This window comes from Camelus dromedarius, chromosome 4 (genome assembly GCF_036321535.1).
Source record: "Camelus dromedarius isolate mCamDro1 chromosome 4, mCamDro1.pat, whole genome shotgun sequence".
Lineage (NCBI taxonomy): Eukaryota > Metazoa > Chordata > Mammalia > Artiodactyla > Camelidae > Camelus > Camelus dromedarius.
In genome coordinates, this window is record NC_087439.1 from 50,725,749 (window position 1) to 50,736,240 (window position 10,492).

Genomic DNA, 10,492 nt, shown 5'->3' on the forward strand with positions numbered 1-10,492 from the left:
TTTTTCCTTACCCGAGGCTACAACATGGAAACAACTCCAGTATTAATATATCCTAAATTGCAAACACAAAGGCAGGAATTAAGAACTGAGTTCTCAGGATACTTCTGTTATTCCTCATTGTTAAAGATAAATGAGAGCAGAGTTATTAAAAACAGTAACAGTATAACTTGCTCATATATTCAAATTATTAACAAATAGAACAAAAGAAAACCATGTAAAATTCTTTTGACAATTGTTTATTGTCTCTACAACCACAGCACCATAACTTTGTTAAAGGCACAAGGTTTCCCACTGACTCCTGCACATTAAAAAATAAAAACCTAAACATTTATAATGTAAGGTATTTTGGTTACATAAAATGTTACATTTATATCAAAAAACACTGACAAAACATCCTAAACTCTGTATAATATATATTCATTACAAATTAACATAGTTAAGAGGGAAAGTTGTCAGATTAGGACACACAATCCCTAAGATTATTATTAAAAGCCTAGAAATCCTATACATTAACTCCCGAGTTCTGGGCTCAACAGTGCAAAGTCCCTGGATAATGTAATCCTTGTGCAGAGCTCGCAAAATACAACAAAGCACAAATGATAACAAACGACAGGGAACAGAGGTGCTAACAAGTTACTAGACACTATGTCTCCATACAGTTTTGAGTTTTTCATAAGCCTAGGTATAAAAGTTAATATATTTCACTTTGGGAAGATTATACAAAGATTATTTTTATTAAAATTTTAAAGTACATAAAGTTAAACACATAACAAATGTAAAAATGCCAATAACTAACTACAGATAAAACAGTGAAAAACATAGATATAAAGCCATTATAAAGCCACTATCAGACATTACTATATATTCCATCCTATAATCTCATAAATCAAAGCTTTTAATTGTCTGGATTCATATGTGACTGTATTCTTTCCAATATGCATTCTTTCTTCTTCCAGGGGTTGTTCAATGACGGCAGGTATGTTCCTACCATAAAGTTCACAGTGTTCTAGAAACTGGACACATTCTTGAACAACACTGTCATGAAGCATGATTGTGTGTTTAGACATGTTTTCTAATAAGGACAGGAAGCATCTTTTGGCATAATACCAGGTATCAGTTCCCAGTTTTTTACTATAAGGTTCCAAGCTCTTGATAACCCGAGAAATACCAAAGTCATAGTTTCCTTTGGCACAATAAAGCGTCCCTATCACCAAATTCACAATGCAGAGATGGTAGATTTTCTTGTCCGGGTCATCATAGGAGAGCTGCTCTTCCTCCTTTTCAATCTTCCTCATCAACTCCTCGGCTTCTTCATTTTGACTTGTCATAATATATGAAACACACAGGTTAGCCAGCACGATAGCACTGACATTCAGGATGTTGTCATAATGCTTCTTGACGATGGGCTCATAAAAACCTATGGCTTCTTTGTACTTGTTTTCCTGCATGAACAGAACATGAGCCACATTCAGCCTCCACACATCATGGTCACTACAGAATTCCACTGATTTGCGGAAGATCTTTTCCACCATTGGGTAATTTTCAAGGTTCCAGTAGATTTTGGCCTGGGCCATCAGCACGGGAATATACTTCTCAAGGGTGTCATCATACTCATTCACTGCCTTTTTGACAGCCTCATCATCCCTGTTGTGTCTTGCTTCCTGCACTTGTATAGTGAGTCTCCGGAGCTGTTCAGTCAGCATCCCTGCCAGCCCATCCAGCTTAATGAAAGCCTCTTCAGGAGCTGTCTGGCAGGTGATCATGGCATCCAAGAAGTCATAGAGATAGGGTGTGAGGAACTTGTAAGTCAAATGGGCGTTCTCTGCCAGGACATCTGCTGCCAGGTCAAAATATTCATATTTACAGTAGAGCAGCAACAGGTTGCCAAAGGTCTCTGGAGGAAAGGGGTTCTGTTGCAGCAAAAACTGTAGCTTTTCAAATCCTTCTGTAGGCCTGGAATCCATGTTCATTAGCGCCTGATTGTGCAGTGTCACAGGGTCTAATTCTTCCTCTGCCCTAGGTGGCATGTCAGTGAGGGCTTCCTGGGCCGCCTCATAGTTTCTCAATTGGTATTCTATGGCAGCCTTGAGGTTGAAGGCTTCCACCAGAGCAGTCTGGTGAAGGACTAAGGTGTTGCCAACACTTCGAACGTCAATGCCCTCGGTGGTCATGCCAACACCCAGCTCTGGGTGCTGGCGAATGCCACGCTCAATAATGTCGGCGATATGCTTCAGCGCCGGGGCATAGTGCCGGCTGCTGTAATAGGCCAAAGCTAGGTTGTAGGAAAGGTCAGGCCGGTAGCCTGAAGCCTGCAGGGCCGTAGAGAACTTGGAACACGCGGCTTCATAATGTCCCTCCTTGTAGAGCAAACAACCCAGGTTGACCTGGCCATCGAGCTCATTCTCGCCCCCGCTGTCTTCTCCCCCTTCCCCACTCAGTAGTTGCTCCACCAGGCTCCTGGCCCCGGGCAGGTCGCCCTCGCTGTACTTGATAGCGGCCTGGAGACGGAGGACTCGGTTGTGGTAGGCGGGGTTGTCCAGGAGGAGGAAGGCGACGCGGGTGGCCTCTGGGTAAAGGCAGGCCTTGTACAGGGCCTGGGCCTGGTACAGGCGGTACTGCTCCAGCTCCGGGTGCAGCTGGCCCAGCTGCTCATAGCACTCGGCCGCCAGCGCGAACTCCTGCAGCCGGTAGTAGCAGTAGCCCAGCAGCGACAGGCCGGCGCGGCTCCTCGGGCTCCGCTGGTGCTCTCCGCCCAGCAGCTGCACCGCCTCGGCGTAGCGGGCATCCCGGATGAGCCGGTACACGACCGCGGTGAACTCCCCGTCGGGGATCTGCGCACCGCCCAGCCCCGCCATAACCGCCGCGGTGGCTGTGCGTGCTCGTTACCACGGCAACAGGCCAACCGGAAACGGAAGCCTGTGAAGAATGGCGTTTTTGTGGGGTTTTGGGGCGTGCTCCCACAGTTACTTTGCAGCAGAAGGACCAACCTAGTTGGAAAGAGTCACTAATGCGAGTGTCTCTATTATTAGCCTGGTCCCTGAAGACTCTAGAGTGTGAGCGGCGCCACTCAGAGGGGGAAGAAAACGCCCGCCGGCCGTCAGAGGCGGGAACTATTTCCCGGCATGCACCGGTCCGATCGCGCCGCCGTCGGGCGTGGCCGCGCTGTATGCTGGGAGGCGTAGTCTCTGCTGGACGGACCCTCGGACGCGAGGAGGTGAGGTTATAGTAGCCTTCCTTTCGTCTGGTAAATGCAGTGCCTTCCCTTGTTGGCTACCCGTTATGCCACCTCGGTCTCTGGCGCAGGGCGGAAGGTTTACAGACCGAAGTCCTTTGCATTTTTGAGCCTTATAAACTATGCAGTGCATACAAATAGTGTTGTTTTAGTGAAGGAAACGGAAATGGAAAAAGGAATGTCAGCTTGGTGTTCTCCCCAAATTAGAGTAGAGCTTCTGTCTTTGGGCTGCCCCGAGGGCACATTTTGTAGGAACAAAAATAGTGCAGCGTCTAGGACTTCTTATATTGCCGTTTCCAGAGGTTGGCAACAGGAAAAAATGCTTTGGTTTTTATCTGGTACTTGGAGAGGACTGGCTTTCGTTTCAAGCCCCTCTGCCCAGCCCCGCTTTTTCCATAGCAACAAATATTACTGAGCACATATTAGCGTTTAAATTTGGCTCTTGATCCTCCAGATGTCTCTACGAGGTAGAAACATTGGACAAATCTATGACATCGTGTTTTCCAAGAAGGGTGGGGCGGGGGAGGAAGCTCGGCCCAAAGTGTTCCTTTTTTCTATGCACTGCTACACTTGTAACTGTGCAAACCTGTTTAAGTCGTCAGTCTGGGTGTGTGTGTGTGAGTGAGACAGAGAGAAAGAGACCCAACCTGTACTTACCAGGCTTTAGTAATGTTTTTGGATATCATTATGCTGATAAACAGTGGCTTTTCCTTCAGTTTAAAAAAAAGAAAAGAAAAGAAAAGAAATTCCTAGAGTTTAATTTTTGCCCCTCAAATTCTTAGTTTGAAGATCTCTATGGAGATTCGCTGGACTGTACAAGAAACTATTCTGGATTTTCTTTTGTTTCTTTGTTATGTATTTGGAATAGATGCTCTAGATTCCGTGTTACTACCTTGGGGCTATTTTTGTATATATTCTTTTCAATTTAATAGTGTCTATTATGGTGCAGTGAGAAACTAGGGACTTAATTATTTATAAAATTATATTGGGTCACTAATAAAAAACATACCAATAGTTTAGGCTGACCTGGAGACTGTAGAATTTGGAGGAGATGAATACAATTTTTCAGTCAAGAAGTAGAGAAGGTAGCAAAAGACAAAACTGGTTTATCCTAGTGAGGCAGTAGTAAATGTGCAGTTTTCAAGATAATAAAATTCGCTATAATTTATGAATATCTGCCATACACAGTGCCTCTCCTGGTGGCCTGGGATGAGGGGATTCTTTCATAGTCTGTGATTTCCATTGGCCTTGCTATCACCCAAGATAAACAGTTCAAGTAAAAGCATGTCTTTGCTATATAATTAGAGACTTCAATGCACAAACGTTATCTGCCTCCTGAATAGTATTGCTGCATATAAATATTTTCTACGTATACATTTTGGAGCCAACATCAACCGTATTTGTTGCATGGCACTCTATTAGACTATTCCTGTATATTATGTTTCATCTTAATAATCACCTTATTCTGCATATTACAGATGGAAAAAAGAAGCAGCCAAACCATGATATCCCAAAGCTAAGTTCATTAGGAAATAGAGATGGATGAATTAATTCAATCTATGTATCACGTAAGGGCCCAGCTTTGATGGAATACTAATTAAAAAAAATTTTTTAATGGTAGTATTGGGGGTTGAACCCAGGACCTCATGCATGTTAGGCATGTGCTCTACCACTGGGCCATACCCTCCATCCATTTTACCCCCTCACTTTTTTTGGTTGTTATTTTCCTGTTAAAACAGCCACCTTGGTTTGGGGTAGTAGAATTTGAACTTCTTTCCCTGAGTAATAGTTGTGAGTAGATGTTAGGAAGTAGTGAGATGTGGTATAGTTCCTAGTCACCTTTTACAGCTAAAAAGTGACTTCAGTAGGGTATTTAAATGCTAAACTATCAAGTGACTGACTTCATGTACTCATACATTCTTCTCTCTTCCTGAGAAGTTTGCCAAAGCTGTGTTCTGGATGAGACCAGACAAGGAACCTTCCACTAAGTGAATATCAAGAAAGGAACAAACTGCACCAGTTCCAAAGGGGTTGTATGGGACTCTGGACCACCCAAGATTCCCAGAGAAAGCAGCTGAGGAAGACTGCTGTAACCCTACTCTGAGGCTTCTTCCAACCCAGTCTCTGACTGCAGCCCTTTCTGGTCTTCAACCCAAGGAGGTACATGGTTTGAGGGATGCTGCCTAGTGCTGCTCAATAATCAGGGAATAGGGTGTCTTCCCCTCTGTGCTTGTCTGATTGACACTTATCTCTTGGGGAAAAAAATTACCCAAAAGGCTCAATCCTTAAACAATTTTTATGTATTTTAAATCCTTGTATATTGAGATGTTACCTTGGGTAAGTTGTTATAAATCAAGATAAATGACAGAGCATGAACACTGGAAATTGCCTTTTATGTCTTTAGTCTGTCAGGCTGATTTTCAGAGTTATATTTGTGTCATGAAAGCATTCACCTTCAAATAGCTTCTTGGGAATGTATGCAAAATAGAAGGACTCTCTGCTCTCCCTGAAATGCCTCTGGTCCCTACAGGCATCAGTGGAGGTTCCCCTCCTTGTGCTGGGACCTGTCTGTGAGTGTAGCAGCTGAAGTGGGCAGGAGAGAGGCTGTTCTGTGTCTTCCTCCTTATTTCATGTGCTGCTGCTCCCAAGACCTGGCTTAAAAAAAGCAGGACATTCAGCTTAGACAGATGGAGGGCAGGGTCGTTTTCAAAATGAAATGAGTGCACAAATCACACTGTGAAATTGGCATGACCATCACTGCTGTTGTGATAGACCGACTTTTATTTAGTCCATGACAGACTGTTGGGGACTAGATTAGTTTTGGAGGGGGTGGTGAGGGACAGCCCTTTAATTAATGATAGAAATTCTGGAAAGCAATAAATGGGGTGGATTATTATAAAATGTCATAAAGGATCATTTTGTTTCCAACAGAATCTTGAAAAGCTGGAGCATATATCAAGAAGTTAGTGTGTTATACCATTTCTAGCAATAAGAAAGCATTTGGTGGTTGCAGTAAAAAGATTTAGTGCCTTATTGAAAGGAACTAGACTTTAGGAAAATGGTGTTGGCCTCAGGGTGGATTTTGCTGCATAAGGAGAAGCATGTTTACCATGTAGAGGAATTCCATTCAGGCAGAATCTATAGGTGCTAAAAGTGTGATGTGTAGTTCTGAAAAAGCTTATGTTTCTTGCTGCTAAAATGTGAGATGATCAAATCCCATGTATCTTCTATTTGGCATTCTCTTTTAAAACTAGTTGGAAATGATTGTTTCTTATTTATCTTGTAAAAATAACATCTTTTTGGCAAACATTGTTTATAACCACATCTGTGGTTAAACATCTTCCTTGATAAAGGGAGACCTTCTACAAAATCATTCCCCAAGTTGTTATTTCTGCCTCCCATTCATATTAGGCTGTTTTGTGCAGGATGGCCAGATTGAGCCGCTCAGTTTCCTTGCTTCCTCTGGAGTCCAGCTTGATTTTTTTTTGTCCCTGTGTGTCCACTGATGATGATAGAACTGACCTTCTTCTACCATCTTTCGCCTCTCACCTCTCCTACTGTAAATGGAGAAGGAAAGAATAAATTGGTGCCAAATCTGTAATGTGGCTCCCTGACCTTTAGGAGCATCTGTTCCATCTTTTAAGATTTTTGAAAAGACTATATGATGAATCAATACTTGGGAATATTTATGCCCAGATGGTGAGACATTTTACCTCACTGAAAGTTGAATCTTTTATCTCTGATAGTTGCAGCTCTATTAATACTTTATATAGTAATATATATCCTTCTTGATATATCTTGCTTTTGATCAAATAGTTTCTATTTTGAGGTTTATGGTGCTGTTGTCCAAACTAATTTATTAGGCAGAACACAATAACATTGCAGTTTATAAAAAGGAATTAGCAGAGAAAACATAACGGTGGGTACTGCCATTGAAAAATTCAATCCTTGCAGTTAGAGTGTGCTTGCTGTGGAATGCACTGACGAGGCTGTTACCCAAACCGTTTCATTTGAGATTTTTCACTGCCTTTGTTTCCAAGAGGCAAGAAATGATTCACAGGATCACTTCTGTCTTCCAAGACTGATACCTTTCATAGTCAGATGTATCCTGTCTGTGCTTGTTCTCATTTCTGTAATACAGCCATGTAAGTAATAAATTGGGTGGGAAAGGTCAGAAGATGATATTCCTAAAAGAAAGCTGTCATCAGCCTCTGAACACATTTTCTGGCTTGCAAAGCCTCCAAAATGGTTTTCCATCAGAAAGCCGCCCATGATGATTTTTACAAACAGCCATCCAATTGTCTGAAAAGTACTGTGCTAGTTTTTAAGGCTTTCTCTGTGGAGAGTTATGGAACACACTCTCTGGGCCTGTGCTGGTGGACTGAGAGACCAACTCAGAAGCCAAGGCTGTCCTTCCAGCCTTCTGCTCCCACACTCCCCATGTCCAGAGAATCAAGTTCTGACAATTCTGCCTCTGAAATCTCTCAACCCTCTATAGGTCTGTCCAATTTCCACTACTGCTCTAGTTTCTTCCACCATCATCTCTCTCCTGGATCTGCAGCGTGTCTCCTAAATGGCTTCTCATCTCTTCCTGGGACTGTTCCAAAGATTTCAAGGCACTTCATCTCCCTTCTTGTTACAGAGTTTTACTGTGGGGATCTCATTAAGCCTTTAAATGCTTCATTTCTCCCAGGAGATCCATGTGTATAATAAAACTCCCAGTGGCTTCTCTTCCTAAGTCAGAGTTTCTGTGTCAGGTATGTAGGAGGTTGTCATTCACCCCAGTGACTCTTGCTGCCTGAATGTCTTGGGATTGAGACTTTGAATGATTTTGAAAGGAATGGTTGCTCTATATAGTATTAGAAGTTAAAAGATGTAGAGACTTCAGTTGATTTAGTCACTTTCTCGTAGGGAAGAATTTAATAATAATGGTTTATAAGTACATCAGGTGCTTTTCTTAGCTCTGGATATCTATGCTCTGGAGGGATTCTTTGTCTTTTAACTTTTAGGTTTTGTCCTTTGGCCTTGGAAATGGAACCCTGCAGACATTGTCTTCCATATGTAAAAGGCCTGTAAAAAACAAAAAAACAGAGAAAGAAATAAAAAATTGATCAAGACATGAAAATGTCCCCAGGTGGCATAACATAATTGAAAGAGATAGGCGAATTCAGTATAAAACCATCTGAAGTCAAATCCCTGTTCTGCATCACCAGCAATGTAGCCATGGAAAAGGTTGTTAACCTCACTGAATCATGGTTCCCTTATTGGCAAACCATAGACCAAAATAATTTCTTTGTGCAAGATAATACAGAACATCTGGCCCATAGTAAGTATTTAATATGCTTTATTATTATTACTTAAATGGAGCTATTGAGATTCCTTGGGAATCTTATTAGAGTATTTTAGGCTTAAACAAGTATGGGCCAAAATGACTGTGTTAAACGTCTGCCATCCAAGAGTACATGTTCTGCTATATCAGATGTTATGTTCCTGAATGCCTGAGAAACTCCAGAGTGTGGAGGGCAGTTATCTGGCATAAATTGGTGTCTTCATTAAACCTGCTTCTTCAAGAAATTAAAGCACCAAGTTAAGTAGTATATTTTGTTCATTCAACAAATCAATGAGTGCTTACTCTACCCAACACTGTACATTGTGGAGAATCCAGAACCTTCAGGTAACATACAGTCCAGGGGAAACACTGCAAATACATTAAAAAATTAAACCCAGGCAATATGTGCAGTACCTTAAGAATAAAACAACGGGACACAGAGGTTCAGAGTTTATAATAACAGCAAGCCCTCGTTTGGCTGGATCAGTGTTTTGAAATCCTATCAGGTACCTTACTGCTTCCTTTTATAATGAATATTTTCTGAGACCCTTTTTACTATTTTGAAATGAAGTTTATGTATGATATGTAACATCCTACACACGTAATTTATTTTCTCTTTCTTTCCTTCCTTCCTTTCTTCTTTCCTTTCATCTTTTAAATCTCAGGTGCATGAACTGTCTAATCATAATCCTTGATCATTGATATGCTTTCCATTATTGGTCTATGCATGATCCTCTTCTAGTCTTCTATTTAGCTAGTTATTTTGAATAATGTAATAATTCAAATAATTCAGTGAAGCCACCACCCAACAGAAAAGGTAGGACCTTTAGCATAACCTACATCTGAATCTGGAGATGCAGATGCCCCCACAAACCATTCTTTTGTCTCCCTTATCCTAGGTAATCATTATCCTGAATCCCATATTGGACATTGTCTTGCTTCCTTTTTTATAAAATTTCATTGAACCTGTATGACTTTCTTGAACATATTTTTATTTTAGTTGTTTTAGCCCTATGAAAAAGGCTCACATAGCATATACTCTTTTCAATTAATGTAATTCTAAGGTTCATCCATATTGTTGCGTATGTCAGTATGGTTCAGGGGTTTCAACTACTCTACAGTATAACATTGTGTGAATATTCCATGTTTTACTCACTTACTCTTCTGTTGATGGGCATTTGGGTTGTTTCTGGATAGTTACTGTTTGAGAAGTGCTGCTGTGGACATTTTTTTATATGCTTCTTGGTGCACTTGTCTAGGATTTTTTCTGTAAATATACCTAGAAGTGAAATTGTTGTATCATTGGAGTATTTTCATATTTAACTTTAGTACATAAAGCCAACTGTTTTCCACAACAGTTGCTCAAGTTTCATTCCCACCAGCAGTGTGTAAAAGATTCTATAAATCTACATTATCTCTAATACTTCATATTTTCAGAATTCATGTTAATTGGCCATATGTGGTTTCTCTTTTGTGAAAAGCCTGATCTTATCTTTTGCTCCTTTTTCTATTAGGTTATTATGTTTTAAAATTGCTGTTTAGGAGTTCTTTGTATACTCAGAATTCTAATCCTTTATCAGTTACATGAATTGCAAACATCTAGTTTGTAACTTCTCACTTTCTTTAAGATAAAGTGCTTAAGTTTAATGTAGTCAAGTTTATTAATTTTTCCTTTTATAGTCAGTGCTTTTTTATGTCTTGTTTTAAAAACTTTTCCTTCCTGCATGGCTAAATTATATTCGCATTTTGTAAAAAAGTTCTGTTTCTGCATTTAAAATTTTAATCTGTCTGGAGTTGGTTTTTGTATATTATGTGAGGTAGAGATTCAGTTTGTTTCTTTTTTTCCAAATGGATAACCTTTTTCTCTCAGCTCCATTTGTTGAACAGTCTCTCAGTCCCCCTCAATTGGACATGCCTCCTCTCTTAACACA

At 40.8% G+C, this 10,492-nt stretch overlaps 1 protein-coding gene across 1 annotated transcript; it reads right to left on the reverse strand.

Annotated features, from left to right (window-relative positions):
* Positions 1-220: 220 nt before the first annotated feature.
* Positions 221-3,074, reverse strand: IFT70B (intraflagellar transport 70B). Its single transcript, XM_031451715.2, has one exon. The coding sequence runs from the start codon at positions 2,853-2,855 to the stop codon at positions 858-860; it is 1,998 nt and encodes a 665-aa protein (XP_031307575.2). The 5' UTR covers positions 2,856-3,074; the 3' UTR covers positions 221-857.
* Between the last annotated feature and the right edge of the window lie 7,418 nt (positions 3,075-10,492).

Bases quoted from the DNA above. Each gene is read 5' to 3' on its own strand.
- IFT70B (XM_031451715.2), bottom strand. From the start codon at position 2,855: ATGGCGGGGCTGGGCGGTGCGCAGATCCCCGACGGGGAGTTCACCGCG.